Genomic DNA, 24904 nt, shown 5'->3' with positions numbered 1-24904 from the left:
TAACAGAATATATTTAGTAACCTGACATTATTTAATTTGCAAATATTTTACCAGTGAGTGTTTTGGTCATTTCAAACCTTTTTCTATTAAAATTCATGATTCATTATATCTTAGTTGAAATTTTCTGTACAATATTTTCTTTAGAATAAACATTTAGAAGTGCAGCACTCAGGAGGCAGAGGCAGGTGGATCTCTGTGAGTTCAAGGCCAGCCTGGTCTACAGAGCTAGTTCCAGGACAGGCTCCAAAGCAACACAGAGAAACCCTGTCTCGAAAATAAAAAAACAAAACAAAACAAACAAACAAACAAACAAAAAAGTGAACTTAATAAATGAAATGGCTACATTTTTTCCAAGACTTTCACTGCATGTAACATTTCATGCTGATATGATAGGAATATGGGAAATATTATTTATTTTGGCATACATCCACAAATATATGGTGTTTCTGTTCCTTAAGTTTTAACAAAATTGTAGGTAATTAGTACCTATTGTTAAAGTGAGATTCAATAAATAACAAGATAGAGATTTATATTTCTGTGTTTTATCGAGCATGTTTGTCTCTGAATCACAATTTGCCTATTTGTGTTTCTTGTATATTTCAGGGAGGTTTATGAAATATCTTTATATAAAATTCTTGGTCCTACCTACACTGTATGTTTATCTGGGAATGATCTCATTTTTTCATGGCTTACAGTTGGGGTGAAGCATGAGAGCAACTAATACCTAGAAAACCTAGGCCCTTATAACTTACAAACCAGAGAACAAGATTTAGGACAACTCTAACCATAAATTCAGGTTATAAATTTAGGGGAGGCTGGAGAGATGTCTAGACAGGTAACAGCACTGGATGCCCCTCCAGAGGCCTTAGGTTTAATTTCTAGCACTCACATGGTGGCTCACACCTGATTGACTCCAGCTCCAGGGGATCTGGCACCCTCTTCAGGCCTCTGAGGGTACTGCATGCACATGGCACACAGATATACACACAAACACCCAAACACATAAAGTAGGTAAATAAAAATTTAAAAGTTCTTACTTTAGTAAGCTCAAATTCATGAACATGTTCCTTTTGGGTAATAATGCTTAGAAAGGCTGGCTCTGCCAGGATGTCTGCCTTTTTGGCAGTGTGACATTTAGTTTCTGTCGTTTTGACATAACTAGAGTCACCTGGGGAGAGGAAACTTTAGCTGAGGAACTGTCTCCATCAGATTGGCCTGTGGGAATTCCTGTGGGACATTTTCTGGATGAATGATTAATATAGAAGGACTCAGTTTTTTTTCTTTGAGTCGGGCCACCCTTAGGTAGGTGGTCCCAGGAAGCCAGCTGAGCAAAAACAGCAAGCAAGACAGTAAGCAGCTTCCCTCCATGGCTCTTGCCTCTGCCTCTGCTTGAGCTCCTGCCCTGACTTCCCTCCATGATCAGGACATGTAAGCCAAGCAAATCCTTTCCACCCCAGGTTGCTTTTGTTGAGTGTTTTATCACAGCAACAGAAAGCAAACTAAAACAGACAATGACAGGATGTTGTCATCACTTTCAGTGCTACCTTGGGATATGTGCAGCCCACACTGGACACTCTTGTGGCCAGCCAACCATATATTACTCAATTATCATTAATGGTCACTTGTAACTCTGGTACTTTAAAACAATCAGTACTGTATTTAGCCTATTTTCCCCCCGAAATGTTTTCTCCATGTGACTACTTTATCCTTCCATAAGAACTGTTAGTACTAAAAATCACTAAATACTATATTATCATATTAATTTGAATGTATTCCTGCTTTACATTCAGAACCAGAAGTGGAAGCACTGTCATCTCCATAACCTTACAGTACACAATCATGTTGGATGTGGATCAACTCAACTGTTCTTTTGCCTGACCCTAACCCTTTACATCTTGACAGCAGTTTTCTTTTGCTCAACAATACCTACATTTGCACACATGAGCAGAATTCTTTATGCCTATGTATCAATTTGAGAAAAATGATACATTGAAATACTGGTAATATGGCCAGCAGGATCCTTGACCCCCATCTGCTAAAGAGGCCTGAGCTGGAGAGTGCCAGGTCCCAGCTAGATCTGCCTATCAGTGCAGAAACATCCTGAATATTAGCCCTGCCTTTGTCCCCTATCGCCAGGCCTTGGCTAGAGGTGAGTCTGGGACCAATTCAGTGGACTCTCCCCTATACCCTTCCCCAGTAATTCCCTGAGTTGGCCCCGGATCCCCCTGCCCATGTGTCCTGTCCCTATTGAGAGCTCTCTTGGAGATCTGATACACCCCCACCTACCCCCCACTGAGAGCCTGCCCTCCCCCTACGCTGTGCCCTACCTGGCCCACTATCCCACAGCTCTGGTTGAGCACTGGGACATAGGGTGGAGCCAAAAATCCAGACACCTTCGGGGAACTTCCGGGAGCGGCTCTGAACACACGAGACCTGCCTATCCACTCAGGACCACCCCTAATTTCCACCTGCCTGGTCTCTGATCCCCCCACCCCCACCAGTCCTCTACTGGAGTTCTGGGCCCCTCCCAGAGAGCCACCTATCTCTGTGGGACCACTTTGAGTTCCTGCCTGCAGAATCCTTGAAACCCTCCCCCCCCCCCACAGGGACTCTGCAAAAGAGGCTTCAGCTGGAGAGTGGCAGGCCCAGGCTAGATCTGCCTATAGGCCTAAGGAACATCCTGAGTCCCAGCCTTTGGGATCTTTGACCCCCATCGCCAATCTTCTATTGGAGCCTGATCTCTGACCCCCATCCCCGGGCCCCTGATTGTGGAGAGACCTCCTAGAAAGCTTGGACCACACAGAGCTGCAGACATGGAACCTCTGACCCACCTAAGCTGAATGGGGAAGTACCATAGAGAGAGGGAGAGACCCCACTAACACCTGCTGGAAGAAGCTATGTGAAGACGACAATACAAGAAAACACCTAACAACAGAAAGACAAGCATGACACCACCAGAATCTAGAGAATTTACACCAACTAGAACGGAACACAACAAAGCAGATGAAGTAGAAGGGAATTACTTAAAAATTACTGTCATAAAAATGAGAGAGGCCCTCAAAGAAGAGTGAGAAAGTCCCTTAAAGAAATGGAGGAAAAACAAACAAAAAAGTGGAAGAAATGAACAAATTTCTTAAGGAAAATAAAGAAAGTACAGAAAGCCAAGAAAAAACAATTAAGCAGGTAAAGGAAACGGTTCAAGAACTGAAAACTGAAATAGAGAAAATAAAGACAACACAAACCGAAGGAATGCTGGGAATAGAAAAACTGGGCAAATGATCTGGAACTATAGACCCAAGCATAACCAACAGAATTCAAGAGATGGAAGAGAGAATCTCAGGCGCAGAAGATAAACTAGAGGAAATAGATTCATCGACCAAAGAAAATCGTAAATCCAACAAATCCTTAACACAAAACATCCAGGAAATGTGGGACACCGTGAAAAGGCCAAACCTAAAAATATTAGGCATAGAGAAAGGTGAGGAAGCCCAGCTCAAAGTTGGCTAAAATTAGAAACACCAATGACAACTGAACACTCCTCCACTGCTAGTGGGAGTGCAAACTCGTACAGCCATTTTGGAGATGCATGGTGGTTCCTCAGGAAAATGGGAATTAGTTTACCACAGGACCTGGCAATCCCCCTCTTAGGCATATACCCAAATGATCCATATCCATGCAACAAAGACATGTGCTCAACTATGTTCATAGCAGCACTATTTGTAATAGCAAGAACCTGGAAGCAACCTAGATGCCCCTCAACTGAAGAATGGGTAAAGAAGATGTGGTACATCTACACAATGGAATACTACTCTGCAGAAAAAAATAATGGAATCATGAAATTTTCAGACAAGTGGATGGCACTTGAAGAAACCATCCTGAATGTGGTAACCCAGTCACAAAAAGAGGAACATGGTATTTACTCGCTCCTATATGGATTTTAGACCTAGAGCTAAAGATCACCAACGTATAATTCCCACCACCAGAGGAACTAGGATACAAGGTGTATTCTAAGAGATTCATATAAAGTCCCTCACAGAAGGGGGAAGGGACAAGTCCCCCAGAGCACATGGGAAGTGTGGGGCAGTGAATGAAGAGAGAAGTAGGAGAAAGAGAAGGGGAGGAGAGGAAAGCACATGCAACTAGGAAGATTGAGTCAGGGTAGGAATAGAAGACAGAAAGAGAGAGAGATAGAGAGAGAACATTAAAAAAAAAAAAAAAAGAAATACTGGTAATATAAAACCATCAAACTGGAAAATTTATGTTTCTTCACTCTTCATCTATGACCCTTCAAAAAGAACTCTCTGTGTACTTTTATTAAGTGGTGTCCTAAATCATCTTATTAACTTTAATTGGAACAACAAGAGTCACTCCCTTCGCTCCCTTATTCTCTCCCTCCCTCCCTCACTCTCTTCCTTACTCCCTAACACCCTTCCTCCCTCTCTCCCTCCCTCTCTTCCTCCTTCTATCCCTCTCTTCCTTCCTTATCCATGTGTATAGGCATCTGAGTGTGGAATGTGCACATTTTTGTGCAATTTCCCATGGACTCCAGTAAAGGGCATCAGATCCTCTGGCACTGGGGTTAAATGCTGTTGTGGGCCTTTGGACATGGGCTAGGAACCAAGCTCCAGTACTCAACAAGACCAATAAGCACTTTGAAGATGCTGAAGCCCCTTCTTCTCTGAGTTGTTAGTATTTTACGTTCAAGTAAATTGTGTACCGGCAGTTTGAAGGATACTGCTTGCTTATTTTCTTTCTGGATTGCTGCTTTCGATGAAAATCAACATTATGTCCTATTTAATGCATTCATATTCATAAATGGTTGTATGCAGCAATGTACTGTGCATATACGTGTATATGCAGGTCTAGTGTCTGTATATAATCTGAGTGTGTCTGTATATGATCACACACTCAGTTTATAAGATCAAAGTTTAGAAATCCCCCACTAGTCATCCTCTTTGCTTGCTGTCATTTAGAGGTGTGCCACTTACCTGCAAAGCCCATTTCAGTTGTTCCTGAAGAGCTTTCTTCTCCATCTTCAGTGATTCTGCTTCTTTCTACGGAGTCGAAAGAGAGTAACATTCACTCTGGTACTTTTCATATTTACTTTCTGTGGTTATTACATGTCTCGAATCCACGGACCAACAGTATGGTGAGCTGAACACTAACTCCAAAGTTCTCCTACGCAGTGGTAGATATCACCTGATGCTACAGCCTCTTGTTGATTTCTCACACACATGATTACCATGAATCTTGTTGATTACAACTACTATAATGAAGCATTTCATTTCTCACTTTCTTCAGGTCTGAGATATTTAAATGGAAATGTTTGAAATGTTGCTAGAAGAATCTCCAGTTTCAACATAAGGTCCAGGATTAGCAGAAATTGGTAAGTTACACATTCAGAAAACCTACAATGGATGATGGTTTGAGAACCGTATCTAAAGCCCTATGTGTGCCTTTCATGTGTCACATCAAGCCCCTCGAGGACAATCATCCAACCACTGTATACTATGTGCTGAAGAGAGCCAACCAGAGTAAGTGATCCCTGTAGGAAAAGGAGGCCTGGGTAGGATTCCTGTTCTCAAGGCCTTCAGTTTGGGAGCAAGACCTACTTGAGTAGTATTAGGTACTCAAGAGCTTACAGAAAACCACTGTCATATTTATAACTTACAAACAGGACAAAGTTTGGGACAATCCCAACCATGAAAGGCTCAGTGGAAGCCACAGGAAGGAGAAAACCAAAGGCAAGGGCTTAATAATTTTGTATCAAATCTGTCCAAGCCTCTCTCTGACCTCTGAACTATACACTCTCAAAGACCTGGAAAAATACAAAGAATAAAAAGAGTGGCTAGACAGGTATATAATTTCTATACTCACCCAACCATGTTCATTATACAATAGTTAAAAAAAAAAAAAAAAAAAAAAAATACTAGGCCTTTTGGACACGGCAGATCTCAAGAGTTTCAACACATTACTCACAAGACACACAAAACAATGTGCATAATCTGGAAAAGTGGACTTATTATTAAGGCAAAAGAAACCAAGAAAGAGATCCCAAGACTGTCCCAACTTTAGGATCACCATAAAACACTTTAAAAGCAGCCATTATGACAGTGCCCAATATGTCTATGAATGAATTGGCAGAGATTTTGTCAAACACAAAAACTATAATAAATGGGCAAATGCCAACAACTGTAGTATCAACAATTAATCATGGTTTAAAAACTGAATGTGTGGACAGAATGGCAAGTTGGATAGGACAATGAAAAGGTGAAAACATTTAGGCATATCAATGTGAAATATGGAACTACAGAGATGAACCTTGTACAAGCATATGAGGGGCACATAGAGTGATGTTGGATTTCTACCACTCAACTGTATGTTTTTTTTTTTCAGGAACAGAAAGAAGCAGAACATGTTTGAAACCTTGGCAAAAGTTGCATACTCAAAAATGCTAAGCATATGCCAACTCAGTGTGTTAAGAACAGACATGTACCCATGTGACAAGACCAAACTGTTGGAAACAATAAAACAGAGAAGAAGAAGAAAAGAAGAAGAAGGAGAAGAAGAAGAGGAGGAGGAGGAGGAGGAGGAGGAGAAGAAGAAAGCCCTCAAACAACACACAGGAAAGTCAAATAGAAATAAAAAAGAATCTTTAAAGTGTAAAACAAAAGCCTACAAATCTCTTTCACTAAAACAATTATTTTAAGAAAAAGTTTGAAATCTATATTTTTCTTCTTACTGAAAATCAGACAGGAAACAATTTCAACTAAAACAAAACCAAGTAACAGTGGAGACCAAGAGCAAACAAACCTCTAACCACCAATCCAGGATCTCAGCATGACCTAGAAACTAAAGAAACACATGACAAAGAGGCCGGAAACAGTCAGGCTTTTGAAGTGACTCAGCCACCTCAGAGGAGGTCAGACCTCCAACAGGTCAGGTGAGCCATGGAAATGAAGCTCTTCAGAGGCAAATCAGAAGTGACAGGTAGAAGGTTATTTTGTATAAATATTAACAGAACTATATAGACTCAGAGAGCATGTATCTTACTTGGATTTGAAGCAGTTCAACTTCTCTGGCTGGAGACAACTTCCTGCAATTAAAAACATTAAAAAGTCTATCATGATTTATGAAAACACATCACTACATTGCTTTGCTTTCCCTAGGACTTTAGACCATTTAGTCTTACAAAAAATACATGCCTTTAACACACAAAAAGAGAGAGAGAGAAAGAGAGAGAAAGATAGAGAGAGAGAGGAGACAGAGGGGGGGAGAGAGGGAGGGGCAGGGAGGACGCTCAGGCTCCTTTCAAAGTATATACTTGGAGGTTGGAGGACAATCTTTTTTTTTTTTTTTTTTGAAAGTGAGAGCCTCTTTTATTTCTAAAAAGCCATTTCTTGACTTTCACCTTGTGTTTGAGGCAGGGTCTCTTGTTTCCTCCATTGCACTGCATACATGACCTGTTCCTATGTCCCATCTCCCCAGGATGGTGTTGGGACTATAGCCATGAGCCACATGAGCCATGCTGCGTCAGGCTTTTTATGTGGGATGCCAGGGTCAAAGTCAGGTTGTCAGGCTTAAGCAGCAAGTGCTTTACCTGCTGAGCTGCCTCCTGGGGCCTCACACATTAAAATAGTCATTCAAGCCATATGGCTTAACTGGTAAACAAATGAATGACTTTTCCAGCCAACTTTTCAAGGGGATGATTAAAAGGTGAAATGTCTGAGATTTTGAAAAAGTATCGAGTATTTTTCTTTCCTGACTACTATTCTTCATCAAAGGACAATTTTGTTTTGTTTTGTTTTGTTTTTGGTCTAATGCATTTCTTTCTGGAAACAAAAAGCTCTCTATAAACAGTGAATTCATAGGCTCATTCAAAAACTTTATTGTAAATAAGAAATGCCAAGCAAATTTGAATTATAATCACCAATTTATAATACTTATATTCACTTATCAATTCACTTAGTAATAATCACTTTACAATAATCCATTCATAAAAATAGGTAATTATTTGTTTGCTTTTTTTTTTTTTTTAAATAAAACTGAGCATAACCTAAAACCTGCAGTTAAAGAGAACAAATTCTGGACAACTGATTTAAGGAGTCTGAGAGCCTGGAGCACGAGGCAGACTCAGTGCAAAGCTTTCCTTGTGACATTTGTTTAAAAATCTCAATCTGTTGTCCCCATGCTTAACTCTTCAGGTTCACACACACAACCTCTAAGCTTCTAGCAGTTTCTTGTTCTTTCTTTCTTGGCTTTTCCCAGCCATATCCTGGTCTGATTATAAAACTATGTTCTTGCCAATTTTATTATTTAAAAAAAAATCTATGAATAAGGTACTTTTTTATTTTTCAATCTTAAATTGTGAAAATTAAAGTATGAGTTACCAAGGAAGGAAAAGATCACATAACTTCATGCCTTACCTTTCTGAGTCTTTATCTTTTTTCTTTTCTGGTTTTGTGGGCTTCTTGGTTCGATCTTCTTTGCTTGTAGGCTTTGCTTTCTGTATAGTTTTGAACACATCAAAGTAAGAACAACGTAAGTTATAAGAGATGCATGGCAGTATACGCTATGGGGAATTCCTTTTCACTCTGAAAGTCACTCCACTACTTCAGGGGAAATTATCTGAAAAAGCAGAACTAGTGATATACCTATGCTGTCTCTATTTATACTTAAAAAGAGATGGAGTGGCTGAAGTTGCACATACATGTCTCTGTAGAAGTCAGAGGTCTTCCTCTATTGCTCTCTATCTTAGTTTTTGAGACACAGTCTTTCATTTAACATTGAGTTCACCATTTCAGCTAGACTGGCTGGCCAGCAAGCTCCTGGAATCTGGCCAACTATATGCCCCAATGTTGGGGTTACAGGTGCACCACTGAGCTCAGTTTTTTTTCCTTTCTTTCTTTCTTTCTTTCTTTCTTTCTTTCTTTCTTTCTTTCTTTCTGTTTTTTTTTTCTAACGTGGGTGCTGGGTCATATTCAGCTTCTCATGCTTGTGCAGTAATCACTATACTCACTACTGATCTTGCTATCCTTTGTGTAATTTCGTATACTGAAGTAATTAATTTCCTCTCACAGTTTTCCAGTTATGCTATGGTGTGGCCTAAGAAGACTCCTCATTATGTGCTACTTGCAGCAGAGCTAGCGGGTCGTGGAGAAATGTGTTAGGATGACATCATGCAAATATACCACCAATGATACATTTAAAAACCAAGGTGAATAACTCAGAATACACACGTTTATTGAGAAGATACAGCCCCTTGTCCTGAAGGAGACCTGAAAGCCCATGTTTAGAGGTTGAATCTGAAGTGAAACAGGTTTACCTGAGACTGCAAAGGAAATTGGAACACCAGACATGGCTTATGTGTGACTTTGTAGGTTGAGAATCATTGAGTTGCCTTCACCTATTCCTACTGTTTATTCCAGTAAAATGGTACACACACCGAAGTGAAATTCAAATTACACTAAATTGTGTAATGCGCTTGGTAAAAAATTGTGTCTTAAAACCATCATTATAACATATCTGAACACAAGCATTAAAGCATTTCTTAAAGAGGATTTAAGCATTCTAGATTATACATGAGCTCATGATCCTCCTGCCTCAGCTACTCAAATGGTAGAACTGCAGGTATACATCTGCAAGCCTAGGCAAAATATTCTTGATTTTTTCTGAAGGACCAGATAATTTTACATATGAATGTAGAGAAAGAATTTTTGATAATTATTAAAATTATAGAAAGTAGTGAAAACAAAGTCAGTATATGATTATTTTATATTAAAAAAATTCCAGTGTATACAAATGTACTATCGTGGTAAACATAAGATAAACATAGGTGAAATAATTCCTCAGAAATAAAAAGTTACAGCCAGGTGGTGGTGCACACCTTTAATCCCAGTACTCAAGGGTCAGAGGAAAGCAGATCTCTGTGAGTTCGAGGCCAGCCAGGGCTACACCGTGAAACTTTAATCTTAAGGGAGGGGGGCTGGACTGGGGTGGGGTGGGTTAGATACAGTGGTGCTGATCTGTAAGCCCAACACTTGGGAGGTGAAGGTAGTAGGATCAGAGATTTAAGGTCTTTTTCAACGAGAACATCAACAATAAAAAACACAGACATATGGAAGGATGGTAATGAATTTTAATGAGAACTATTATATTCCCAAGCAACCTAGTGTGCATTTGGAGATGTTTCCTATGAAAACTCATACATATTGTAGATCAATAAATATTAAGTAATGAGAGGGAACTGATGGAAAATAATTTCTACTTTCTCCTCCAGTATTAAAAAATATAAAGTTACCAACAAAAGTGGGTTCAAGAGTACTCCATGGTACAATGGTCCATGCCTGATTTCCTAGCACTTGGGAGACTAAGGCAGATGGATTAATGTGAACTCTTGGCTAGCCTGCTATACAGTGTAAGAAAAAGATTTCTAAAAATCCAAAAGGAGAGTGTTTGCTTTCAGCTATACAAGCAATGATTTAACTGGTTAATAAAAATTCCCTTTTATACTCACACTCATAAGTGAATTTAGCTGCTAAATAAAGGATAATCATTCTATAATTTACATACGCGAGGCTAAGTAAGGAGGAAGGCTCTAGTGGCAACACATATATCTTCCTGGGAAGTGGATATAGAATAGATTTTGTGGGTAGACTGGGGGTGAGCGGGGATTGGAAAAGGAGGGATCAAATGGGGAAGGGAGGGACTGAGGGAGAGAGTATGGTGAGAGACTAGAATAGGAAGGGGGACACTTAAGGACCAATGTGAAAGCCTAGTACAGAGGAAATTTCCTGGATCCTGTAAGGCGACGCTAGTGAGGGTTCCTAGTAATGGAGGATATGGAGCCTGAACCAGCCATCTTCTGTAACGAGCAAGGCTTCCAGTGGTGGGACTGGGATATCAATGCAGTCGCAAAACCTTTGAACCACAACCTGTCCTGCCTGTAAGATGTGCTGGGGGACATGGTGGCTAAGAGCTAGTGCGTATGGCCAACCAGTGACTGGTCTAATTTGGGAGTCCATGCCAGACACTGCCTGGATGGTTGGGAACGAGAAGCAGGAAGGATGGCCCAGATTCCTAGAGTAGAAGCAAAAAAAAAAAAAAAATCCTAATGATATTCTGCTATACTCCCAGATCAGTGCCTGGCCAAACTGTCATCACAGAGGCTTCATCCAGCAGTTGACAGGAGAAGATGCAGAGACTCACAGTCAAGCATTATGCAGAACTCAGGGAGGAAGGACTGTAGGAGCCGGAGGGGTCAAGGACACTATGAGAACACAGCCCACAGGAACTAACCATGGCTTATAGGGGATCACAGAGACTGTAGTGACAATCTTGGAGCCTGTCTTCATGAGTCTATGAGTCTGCATTAGGTCCTCTGCATGCATACACACACACACACACACACACACACACACACACACACACACACACACACACACATTGTTTAGCTTGGAGTTTTTGTGGGATTGGGGCTTGTCTCTGACACATTTTGCCTGCTCTTGGGACCTTAAATTGAAAATAAGTCTTTGACAATAATTAAAACATGTCATAAAACAAGTAAATGTCACTTTGATTCCTATCTGTATGATACCAGACCTTATCAGGTACTAGAAGGCATTTTTATCACTTGTATGTACTAACCTCTGGACTTTTCATCTTCTGTATTTCATTTTCTAGTAGGGTTTTCTCCAATAATAATAGTTGAAAATCAGTTTCCATCTGTTTATATTTCTAAAGACAAATGAAGTAATTCTAATTAAAACGAGGAATCTTGATAAGGTTTGTTTCAATGCTTAGTTACTAATGTAAGGCTAACTTCACTAAAGCAGGAAAAGAATGAGTCACTAGCATTAATGCTAAGCCGCCATTGAGACTGATACAGCTAGATTCGCAGGAACTTCCAGTTTAGTATGAGTGACCATAATGTCTAGAAAGTGAAAGGAACATGCAACACTTTCTAGTTCATGAGCCCAGATAAGCTGGATGAGCTGAGTGAGTGCTAACCTCTAATTACAACAATAGAAAAGGGTAATTTGTGGAGTCTCTTTAAAAATCAAGGACAACAAACAAGGCAGAAAGTAACAGAGGGGGACACTTAATGTAGACCTCCACAGGCTTATACACACACGTGCAAACCTGCCCATGAACATAACACACATACACACACACACACATACTCACATACACACACAGTTTTGTTCTTTTGCTTCACACACACACACACACACACACACACACACACACACACAGAGTTTTGTTATTTTGCTTGATGAAAAAAATCTTTTGAAATATATCAGGTTACTCAGTTCATTTTACAGCCCTCTGAGTATGAACATGTAGAGGAAAAGTCCAGACACACCCTTTTGATATGAACAGTAAATATTAATGAGTGAAAGCTTGGCTTATGGAGCTTGCATTTAGGGATTTAAGTATATTTGTACTGCTAAAATTTTAACGAATGTACTATGTGTAAAGGCCACTTCTTCAATAATTATCTGAAAAAGCTTTATAATAGAACTTTGCCTTTACTAAGAGAGTTATGGCTTCAGGAGCATGGGGAGATTGGTCACATGTTCACATCAGGAGCAGAGATGCGAATGCTAGTGCTCAGCTCACTTCTTCATTTTCATTTGGTCGGGGACCCCAGCGTATGGGAAGCTGGTACCCATACTCAGCATGAGCCTTCCTATGTCAATTTGCCCAATCTAGAAACTCTCTCACAGATATGCCGAGAGGTTTTTCACCTAAGTGACTCTAGATCTGGTAAGTAGACAATCAAGATTACTTATCATGGATGCCCAGTGTACAGAGAACAGTGATGGAGCCCCGAGGAACAGGAAATTTATCAAATTCCTCTACAACAACTCTAGGACTTCTATTACTTAGTTAAGGCTTTTCTTTCTCTCACCAAACAGGATTTCAAATAGACCAGAGAGAGAGAGAGAGAGAGAGAGAGAGAGAGAGAGAGAGAGAGAGAGAGAGAGAGAGAGAGAGAGAGAGACAGAGAGAGAGAGAGAGACAGAGAGAGAGAGAGAGAGAGAGAGAGAATCCTGCAAGGTTTGGCAATCTTTTTTGACATAGGTATGAAGCCAGTTGGCCTTTTACAGACTGCCATTGCTTGGGAAGATAAGCAGACAGAGTTCTCTACCACATGGGCAGTTAAATACTGCAGGGACAGACCTGGGAGACTGAGAGAGGTTGATTAATCTATGATTTCCTGTATTACAGATATAAGATTCTTTTGGAGTTTTGCCTACAGTAAGTGGTACCCACAATTAGAAGCTCTATAGATTGAGTCTTTTGCTTTCTTTCTATACCTATATGTGGAGAAGCATGAGGGTTTTAGCCTCTCGGGCCCCTTCATTCTACAGTGTTATGGCCCTGTCAGGAATAGCTTCCTTCCACCAGGATCTGTCTCTCCTTCAGATGCTTTTCTTTGTTATATGTATTTTCCTTTTGTTATTGAGATCACATTGTGACAAGACTTGGCATTGTTCTTGCTTTTTCACATTCTGAGTAAAACTGTCAATGTCAAAAACCTTATTTGAGGAGCTGGAGAGATGGTTTAACACTTAAGCACTTGCTGCTCTTACAGAGGACCAGGGTTTGGTTTCTAGGACCCACATTTGCCAGCTCATGACTGCTTCTAACTCCAGGTCCAGGGGATCCAATGCCCTCTTCTGTGGCATTTGCATACAAGTGGGGGCATACCTGTCCTCAGGCATATGCAAATGTACATAAAATAAAACTCAATACAATTGAAGGTTTAAAAAAAATCAAGGACAAAGTAGAATATCAAATTAAGAGCATTATACTTACAGTCTCAATTATACTCTGATCATTTAAAGCTCTGAAAAAACAGACCAAAAGTAACCATAGTATAATAAATACACACATATTTTTAGTTATAGAACACATTTACTTTTTCTTCTTAAAGATTTCTAACAGCCTCCCCTGTCTAGGTTCACAACCTCCAACATCTGGAATCCTGCCAGTACCCTCCCTACCTGCATCCACACCCAGGACCCTTTGGGTGGCCTTCACAACAAATACCCTAGACCAGTGGTTCTTAATATGTAAGTCACAACCCCTTTAAGGATCAAATGACCCTTTCACAGGGGTTGCCCGAGACCATGGGAAAACACAGATACTTACATTATGATTCATAGCAGAAGCAAAATTACTGTTATGAAATAGCAAGGAAAATAATTTATGGTTGGGGTCACCACAACATAAAGAACTGTATTAGAGTCAAAGCATTAGGAAGGTTGAGAGCCACTGCACTAGATGAATCCAAGGACACAGACATTAAAAGAATAATCATAAACCTCTTCAAAGAATTAAAGGTGTTCAAGAAGACACAAGGAAACAGTTCAGTGAAAGCAAAGAGAAACATGTTATGGAGAATAAATTCCCAAATGATGCCCACGGAAACACAAACATTCTGATGGACATGATGGCGACAGTCTAAGGCTTCAGAACAGAATAGAATATAGGAACACCCAAGAGGACACCAGCTGACATGGAGACAAAACTGAAAAACCCAACAGCCCAACTAGAAAACTTAAAGGAAAGTTGGATAAATAGAATGAATCAGGTAGAAGACAGAATGTCAGGTCTCAAAGATAAAATAGAGGATCTAGGCCAAACAAAAGTACATGAAAAATTAAACAAACAACACACAGGAAATGTTGGACACTATAAAAAAGAAAAGAACTGCCTTCAAAATATAGTCATTGATGAGGGAAAATACAGGAAGCATTAGTTTGGGCCGAAGAGAGGAAAGAATACAGCATATGACAAAAAATACAAAGCCATAATTATTAAAATGGCCAGAAAGTTCTCAAAAAAATGCCCATAATCCCTAGCTATTAAGGAAATGCAAATAAAAAAGAACTTTGATATTTCATTTTACCTGAATCAGAATGGCAAACATCAATACAACAACAGACAACAAATGCTGGAGGGGATGCCAGGGGGTTGGCGGGGTGACCCTCATCCACTGTGGGGTAGCATTGCAAACTAGTGCAGCCCCTATGGAATCCAGTGTGGAGAAATCTAAGAAATTCTCCAAACGCTAAACAAAGATGTACCATATGGCCCACTCCTTGACATACACGCAAAGGACTGACTCTATATCATACTTCACAGACACTTGCTCAGCCATATTCATTGCTTCTCTATTTACAATTGCTAGGAAATAGGGAAAAAAACTACATGTCCTACAACTGACAAATGGTTTTTAGAGGAGAAGGTGGGAGGAGGGAAAAGGGGAATGGTAGGATACAAGAGATCTGATAACAGAAATGGGAAGACATAGCTCCTTAGGGAGGAAGAGGGAAGGAAGAATGTGGGAGGATGGTAAAGGGCAAATTGACTTGATAAGGGAAAAGTAGTAAGATCAGGTTCCTTATGGAAGGGGGAGGGAGGTGAATATAGCAAATAAAGGCAGACATATAAAATAGCGCCAATGGCTGAAAAAGCCACAAGGAAACATACCATTAACTATCTACCTTAAAAACCTATAGTGCACGTTTACATATATAGTTTCCATAAAGTTTTCTCATCTGGGCTTATGGTGCTCCCTCCAAGAGCCTAAGACCACCTAACAAAACCCCAATAGCAGATGTGAGAATTCTTCTTTTGAGTTGTTGGTCATGGTTAAATGACTTCCCAAGCCTATTTCCTATTGCTGCTGCCTTTGGTTGTACCTCAGAGGTAAAGTTAAGCTCCTAATGCTGAGGATACCGTGCACTTCAGAGACAAGACTCAGAGACCTCTGAGATGGAACTGACTTGGATGGCCTCTCCCTGAAGACTGGTTTTCATGGTACCAAAGGCATCATGTGCTTCCTAAGGAGAGAATCAACCAACAGTCCCACCCAGCTATGATGTCCAATAACCACATCAATGACCAGCATGATGCAGTGGCATATACATACATAAATGCACACACATACATACATGTATACATAGATACATACATCCATTAAGAGGTAAGCTTTTATTTACTTATTTACTTTTCTTATTTTACATATTGATCCCAGTTTCCTCTCCTTCCCTCCTTCCTCTTTGCCTCCCTCCCTCCCTAACCCATGCCCCCGACCACCCTCCCATTCCTCTCCCCCACAACTCCACAGGGAGGGTGATACCTTCCAGGAGGGGTCAACAAAATCTGTCAAGTCATTTGGAGTAGGGACTAGGCCCTCCCTCCTGAAAAGGTCAGTTTTTGATGAGGGCTTTATTTCTTATCTATGGTCCCAATGTTTCTATTCTATGAACTCAGTTTTATAAGTAGAAAATAAGAAATAATTACTTTCAAAGCTTACCTTTCTAACATATTTGTCTGATTTTCAAATATTTTAATCATCACATTCATCCGATCAGTCACTGAATAAGGAGTTTCTATTACAAAAAACATAAAGGTATTATAATGGCTGAAGTTATATGATCATACAACTCAGTGACGGAGAAGGGGAAACTAAATGAGCATAAGGAGGTGACATGATACTTTCAACCACAACTACCTTATTTTATTTTATCCTATACGTCATCTCTGGCTTCCAACAGGAAATAGTTATAATACAAGGCATACTCAGAGGCAAAAACACAGTCTGAAGAGATAAGTAATTGTGAGCACAGGATTCAGACACAGCAAGCATTTTTACATTATCAGGCAGGAATTTTAAACAATATGAGCATAAACTTTAACAAGTAAGTAAAAAGAAATGCTAATGTTCTACAACACTGTAATAAAGCATGCCTTGTGACTGACAAGGCAGTCAATAAAAATAAATAAGTAGAATAATCACTTTATTCTTTTAGGAGAATTTGCATTGTGCCAGTCACCATGTATTCTAATCTGTGTGTGCTGTTTTGATCTTCATAATAACCAGGTAATATTCTATTGTTGACTAATAAATATGCCTTCCCTATGGCTACTTTCAGGACAAAAAAAATAGGATTACGCACTTGGAATCCTTTGGAAACAACCTACACACACACACACACACACACACATATATATATATATATATATATATTTTGTGAGACAGAATTTCTCTGTGGCTTTGGAGGCTGTCCTGGAACTAGCTCTTGTAGACCAGGTTGGCAGTCAAACTCACAGTGATCCACCTGCCTCTGTTAGATAATTCTTACAGGTATTTTGCAAACCATTAAAGCACCTTGCTTAAAAAAAGTCAGTGAGCATGCAACTGTCATTGGAAACTCCCTAGAGAAGCAAATGAGTTTAAAAATGCAATTTTGTATTCAAAATCCATGAGACAAGTTCTTTTTTTTTTTTTAAAGTGTGATATATGCCTTATAGGGATAAGCAGTGACAAAGGAGGAAATGAAAGAAACATGTGAATTGATAAAGACTACAAATATTCTAAAATTGATAAGATACCAAATCACATATAATTTAACATTTGTGTTACCGCTGTGTGGTTGTGCATGATGTGTATGTGGGGTGAGTGTGACAGGACTGAGTGTGGAGATCTGAGCACACTCCTGCAAACTAGTACACAGACAACAGAAAGAGCTTCAAGGATACTAAGCTGTTGTTTGAGGCCAACCTGGGATACATGAGACCCTGTCTTAAAAACAAGTGAACAATAACAACCACAACAAAAACCAGACAAAATCTCAAAAGCAGCAAGAACAGAGAAGTTCTTACTGTGGTGGTGTGAAGGAGAATGTCCCCCACAGGCCCATGTACATGAATACTTGGTCCCCAGTGGGTGGTGGTAATTTGGGAAGTTGTAGAACCTTTAAGAGGCATTAATGTGAAGGTGTTTAAATGAATGGCAACTTACCTGGTTCAGTTTCAGACACAACTTGAGATTCATACTCTGAGTGGGATTTTATGAATTCTGAAATAGACACAAGTATCTGCCATTATACATTTTATATAGCAATCCTATACACTAATCAGGTTCATAGTCTACATTTTTAATTTCAATGATTTGCCCAAGAGGGAGACAAAACAACTTCATGGGAACAACAGACAAATCATAATAGCATTCCTCTTTTAAGAGTATTTATTTTTACTTTATATGTTTGAGTGTTTTGCCTGCATATATGTATCTGCACCATATGTGTGCAATGGCAGCAGATACCATAAGAGGGAATCAGATCCCCTGGAACCAGCACTACAGAGAGGTGTAAGCTGCCATATGGGTGTGGGAATCACACTTGGGTCCTCTGCAAGAGCAGCCAGGGCTCTAAATTGCTGAGCCATCTCTTCAACTTGGCATTAAGCTTTTATGCTTTCAAAATCCATACTATAATAAAACTTGGATTAAAATATCAAAACTCCATAGTGTCTTGTTTGCCATTGCATAATTTTTTAATTATAAAAATTAAATTTAAGTCTCAAAGTGCTAATATAGTTAGGAAACTATATAAAGCTTAAGCATTTATAAAATATTACCTTCAATTTGCTTCTCTATAGCTTCATAACTTTTCATTGATTCTGACAGAGTATCTCTATCCCTGTTAAGTGTGCCAATAGATAAAACATATCGTCATACACATTAAGAGTTAAGTTACATGCCCAAGGAACTATATTTTATAGACTACAAATATGAAGTTGGTGATATCAGAGTTAGTCATTTATCCTTCATTCATAGTTACTAAGATAAATGAATAGTAAAGCCATTGTATATTACAAAGACCAAATTCTGTGAATTGTGTACTTCAGGATATAATTAAATACACCAGTAACATTTAGAACCAAAAAAAAAAAAAAAAACCCACAATAGTAATAATAAAAAAACAATCTGTAGAAACTAGAGATCTCCTTTTGCTAATACATTTTCAACTTGGTGTAGTGCTAAGGGCACATACCTGGGAGTGAGATACCCCTCTGCAAACCTGTAACTATGTGGCCTGGAGCCAGCTGCTGTGCTTCTCAATCTCTCTGTCTCGGTGCTTTATCTGTTAAAACTTATATACACCAACACCTTTCTCATAAAGTGGTTATGAGGCTCCCAGGAAATAGTAAAAAGAAAATCCCTAGTGTGTAGAAGACATTCATAAATTCTAATATATATTCAAAAATATTCCTGACAACAAATAGCTCAAAAATGCACAGAAACCTTTTTACAGTGCTGACGTAATAACAATTCATGGCAAGCATATGCAGAGATCACAAACTGACTTTTACTTTCTTACAACTATGAGTAGTTTTTCTTTTAACAATATAAAAGTGCTTTATACATACTTGATGGAAACTGGTGGTTGAAAGTCCAATTCTAAGGAAGTTTTTATAATTTTTTAAAATAAACACCGAATTTGCTACTAGGACTCACTTGAACATATTCAGACATGAAAGACCCAGAAACACAATGTTCTCTCTCACCTGTGGTTTCCAGCTCCAAATCCTCAGATGTGAGCATACAACATGGAGTAATGACTAAAACTAAGAAAGTATAAAGAGATGATAGGCATGGGGAAGGGCCGTGAGAAGGAATAGCAGGATATAGGTGGTATGAAATGGGAAGTGAAAAGAAATGGAGGGAGTTCAACTAGAGAGGAAGGGAGGAGTGTCAATACAGAAGGTGAAAGACAGAGGAGGAGGGACAAATAAGTCTGGATAAAGCCTCAAGAAATCCTATTGCTTTATATTTACCTAATATTATACACAAATACATATATAAGTTTATATCTATCATCTATCAATATATCTATATATCATCTACCTATCATCTATCTGTCCATCTTCTATCAGTCATCTACCTATCTATCATCTATTTATCCATGTATCATCTGTCTACCTGTCATCTGTCTGTGTGTCTATCCATCCATCCATCCATCCATCCATCCACTCATCCATCTTCTTATCTACCAATCTACCTAAGCAGGAAGTTATGCCAGTTGGGTGACAATGATCCCTACAAAATCCAAAACTAACAGAGATTCCAGTGTCAGGAGTAAGCAACCACCTACTGAATGGTTGGTCAGGGTATATTGAGTGTCTCCTAAAACAATGTAGACTATCTACAGACCTTGGCTGCTTCTGGAGTTGAGGGTAGAACCCTATTTCTGAAGACATCACATAGTTTGGACACAGGACTCAGATGATTTGAGCTGTATCTGACCTGGAAGCTTCCTTCCTGCAGCCTGGCTTTCATAGTACCAGAAGATACTCTGAAAGCTTCCAAGCATGGGAAGCAATTAAACAATCCTACTATGACAAGATATCCATAAAGGTACAATAGTGGTATTCACACATTGTTGGCAACCAGCAGCTGTCTAACCTGACCTGAGGCCCACTCAACAGGAAGGACATCATGTCTAGTACTGGGAACACTGCCAGTGAGGCAATGGACCTTAAGAAAGAATCTACCAACACCAATTTGCTAAACCTGTGTAATATCTGACTACATTCTAAACCTTATCCTCTCATTCACAGATAAGTGTACCTGCACTTCTCATCAAAGAAGCCTTTCTTTAGAGCAAGTGGAGGCTGTCACTGAAGTCCATGAGTGGACAGAATGCATATAGGTCAACAGATCATGGATATATCTACATCATGGCACCTGCATCTATTTTTCAGAGAACATCTCAGAAAAGGGAATAGAAAGATTGTAAGAGCCAGGAAGTCTGCTGCGAAACAGTCTCTCCTAGAAACGGCTGCTTAAATGAGACAATGGCTAAAGTGGAAGGTCCCACCCCTAGACAAAGAATTACAGGCAATTATTGACTGCTAGGAAAAGAATTAGCCTGCCTCAGAGATGAGCTTTCTTTATTGGCTATCCAGTGCAAAATGGTCAGTCTTGAAACCAAAATACACAAACAATAAAAACAAACTCAGTAAGTTGTTATTATGCATTTGTGCATAAATATAGTACATATATGTATGTATTGTGTAATAATAATAAAGAAAAAGGGGCTATTAATTTGAGGGGGAATGGGAGGGTACCTGGGAAGGGCTGGAGGGAGGAAAGGGGGGGGGGAATATGATATAATTCTATTTCAACTAAAATATATTTAAATTAAGAAACATGTTTACAATCAAGATGTTTTAAAGAGAGTACTATCCAACAGAAGTTTGAAATACTAGCTATATACGACTATTGAGTACTTAAAATTTTTTTTATATGCCCCAGAAGCCAATTTATTTTACTAAATTGAATTTGAAAAGCCATATGTGGCTAATGTCCACTATGCTGAATTACACCATCTCAGATTATTAAAACTTCAAATCAGAAAAAGTAACTAAACATTCATATATCATTTAGAAATTCTTTGTGAAGCAGAAACACTGAGTTAGCTTACATTACTAATTTTAATTAAATTAACCCTTATATTTCACTTACATGGGTTTCAACAGCAGGGATCCCCTTTGTTCTCTCAGGCGGGTTTTCAGTTCTTCAAATTTATGTACCAGATTTGTTATTTGTGTAATGTTTAAATTGACTGATTTACCATCTGATAGAAGATCTTTTTCAAAAATGCTTTGGTCTTTACTTATCTAAAATAACAAAATTTACCAGTTATTAAAGAGTCATTTGATCTCATTTAATTTCACTAGTTCCTTTATCAATCTAAATAACTTTAATTTAACCTCATAGATAGTCATATCCAAACACTGGTATAATAGTTACAAATGCAATGAAGGGCACCTCACTGTTTGTAGTGCAATAGTTCAGCCAGGATAGTTACATGCCAAAGCTGATATTTACTATTTTGCTATATAAAAAATTAAAGAAAGCCCCAAAACAACAAATGCAACTCAAAAATATTGACGAGAACAATTCTAAATCAATTGTTTAACCTTATTTTTTTCCCTAAGAATACTCTACTGTAATACATTATAGAAAGACAATGATAAAGTCATGGCCCTCTATTACTAAATTCCCAGATATTAATGTGCTTTCATTTTGTGTGGGGAAACATTTAGATGCCTTTGGAAGTCTCAAGCCAGAGGGAAGAAAAATGAAGAGAAGTTTCTAATTGATGATTACAGTTTCTGCTTTACCCTTTAATTTTCATCCCAAGTAGCAAGCCTCTTTTGCCTTAAAGCATGTTTAACTAGAGAGAGTGATAGGCATAGCCAAATGAGTGCAAAGTACTTCTGAACAATCCCTGAAGCCACCTAGGAAAGAATTCCTTCATGCTAGAGGAAGACACAAAATCTCTCCCCAAAGTCCTTGAAGTCACAGGCCAGTTGTTCTCACTGGGGTATTGAAAATATTTAAAAACCTAAAATGAAAAGGATGCCATCAAAGAACAGAATACATTTTCTAAAAGTCAATATAGTTTTATGTCTGTTCCTGCTATGCATAATTTTTTTAAGCAGAGGAGAAATTTAAGTTGATAAATTACCATTACTTTTATATAAATCAAAAAAAGAAAGTGAGTGAAATTTTCATTGTTCTTTAGGAGAAACAATAATCTAGTTAAGTCCTGTTCTCCTCTGGACTCATGCAGGAAACTCATATGCAAATTACTGATAAACATTTTTACTACCCATTAATTATCTTTCAACCTAATTCAAAATATTACTTGACAATCAATGGTTATTGAATCATTTGACTTATCCCTACTTCAAGCAGATTTTCAGATGGCCCAATACTTACTAATGTACCCAACAGTTAAGAAGTTTTAGATTTTTACCTCCTCCATTTGGTTGACTTGTTGCTGAAACCACTTCATAAGAAAGGAATAAAAAAAGAGTGTTAGTACACATGTCTATGAATCTGCCCAGCACCATTCCTGACTCACACACAGCACGCGTGGTTCAGAATAGGGCTAGTGCAACATACAATTACAAATAGAAACTTAAAAATATCTAGCAGCAGCTGTGGAATGATGCACCTTCAAAATCTACATCATTTTTGCTTAATGTTCACTTTTCTCTCTAGTCTAAGCTGTTATGAATTGAAACACATACCTTGAAAAGAGACTCCAAAATCTGGAAAACAAAGTTTTTGTTAGTGTATTTAAAGATAAAACAAATATCATGCAACTCTTAAAATTTTGGATCATATATCTGCTAAAATTACTATGATTTATATTGCTAAAATAACTACAAATCTGTAGTTCCAATGCTAGAATTATTTTTTAGTTAAGGTGTTTAGTTCATTTTGTATACACAACAACCTCTAGAATTAAAAATAGCCTTTTTTTTTCCTCCATAGCATTTTGGAGTCAATTATTCACATCTAATATTTTTGTGAGTTTGAAATGAAGGTTCCAGAAGAGAGCCACACCTGTGTTATATGTTTTACAAGGGGTGATTAACTTATTTTAACCCAAATGATGGTGGAGATGTTCAATTTCAGAGGGAAATTACATTGGGCTAGCTTAGCCTCCAAATAACCATTTATTGTTGACCTTTACGTATGACCTGATATTCTTGTGACTATTGGACCAATCAGTTTCCAATGTACAGATAATTTCTACAAGTTTCATCAACTGAATGACTAATAATGTATGAGCTAGCATCTGAGGCCCACGGCAGAGATTTCCCCACTGTGACAAAACCTGCCTACCTGATGTTCCTAGGAAAGTATTCGAAAAAATGCTTGATTAATAACTTTTGTTTTTGTTCTGTTGGTATAAAACTTTATGATTTGTTCCAAGACAGTTTATTTTTGGAGCTGATTGTGAGTATTGCCTTCCTGCTTTCTTTCTACATATGCTTGTCATTAATATACTGGAAGACTTCTTGTTTTTGTGTCTCAATTTTGTGTTCTCTCATTTTACTGAATATATTAGTGAGTAGAGATTTCTTTTTTTTAAAGGTGGAGTTTTTAGGATCTTTAAAATATAGAATCGTATCATCTGCAATAAGGCTACTTTGACTTCTTCCTGTCTACCCTAGGCTACTGAATCAGATATTTGGTGGGGCCAGAAGCCAACTGGTGACTTTAGGTGACTGTTTTTTTTTTTTTTTTTTTTTTTTTTTTAGGTCTAACTTGTGGTTAATGGAGAGGGAGTGTACAGAAACTGTATAAAATGCTTCCTGAACAGAGGGTTGCATGTTTGTCTTAATTTTGAACTGCTGTGACAAAAGATAATCGTGAAGACAAGTTAGAAAAGAAACTGTTTGGTAGAATTTAGGGTTAGAGTCCATCACAGTGGAACAGAGGCACTGCATCGGCGATAGTCTGGAGCTCCCTTCTTGATCTAAAAGCAGAAGGCAGAGAGAACACACTTGGAATGGCCTGAGCTTTTGAAGTTTCAAACCTCTCTTTGACCCACTCCCTCCAACAAGGCCATAACTTCCAAGCAGTTCCACCAACTGGGAATCCATTTTTCAAGTACGACCTATATGGGCTACTCTCATTCAAACATTCTACTCCATGGCAAAATGCACTTAATCAAATTTCAAAAGTCTCTCTCATTTTTCAGTCTCAACAATGTTTAGAAGTCCCAACATTCAGAATCTGTTGTCAGACTTGAGGTAATCACTGAACCGTAAAATTCAAGATGCAAATTACATACTTTTTACATACAGTAGTTCAGAATATACATTACTATTCCAAAAGGAAGGAATCCAGTCATACTGGGCCAAGTCCCAAATCCTGTAGCTGAACTAGTGTTTGATCTCAGCTTAGCTGGCTCCAGGATTACTAAATAAGTGAAAGACCTATATAACAAGAACTTTGAGTCTTTAAAGAAAGAAATTAAAGAAGATACCAGAAAACGGAAAGAACTCCCAAGCTCTTGGATAGGTAGGATCAACATAGTAAAAATGGCAATCATGCCAAAAGCAATCTACAGATTCAATGCAATCCCCATCAAAATGCCAGCACAATTCTTCCAGACCTTGAAAGAACAATCCTCAACTTTATATGGAAAAACAAAAGACCTAGCATAGCCAAAACAACACTGTACAATAAAGGAACTTCCAAGGACATCACCATCCCTGACTTCAAACTCTATTA

The 24904-nt window shown here is 38.6% G+C and overlaps 1 protein-coding gene across 1 annotated transcript in view; it reads right to left on the bottom strand.

Moving 5' to 3' along the window:
• Positions 1–24904, bottom strand: part of Ccdc7 (coiled-coil domain containing 7) — a 51834-nt gene that overhangs the window by 13699 nt on the left and 13231 nt on the right. Inside the window, 11 exon segments of the mRNA XM_051201783.1 lie at positions 1038–1168; positions 4989–5054; positions 8422–8506; positions 11647–11736; positions 13825–13855; positions 16334–16409; positions 17822–17878; positions 18439–18500; positions 21329–21483; positions 22629–22661; positions 22906–22926. Coding sequence (XP_051057740.1) covers positions 1038–1168; positions 4989–5054; positions 8422–8506; positions 11647–11736; positions 13825–13855; positions 16334–16409; positions 17822–17878; positions 18439–18500; positions 21329–21483; positions 22629–22661; positions 22906–22926 — 807 coding nt within the window.

Source organism: Phodopus roborovskii, unplaced genomic scaffold (genome assembly GCF_943737965.1).
Source record: "Phodopus roborovskii unplaced genomic scaffold, PHOROB, whole genome shotgun sequence".
Classification (NCBI taxonomy): domain Eukaryota; kingdom Metazoa; phylum Chordata; class Mammalia; order Rodentia; family Cricetidae; genus Phodopus; species Phodopus roborovskii.
The sequence above is the reverse complement of the archived record's forward strand: the minus strand, read 5'-3'. Positions and strand labels throughout refer to the sequence as shown.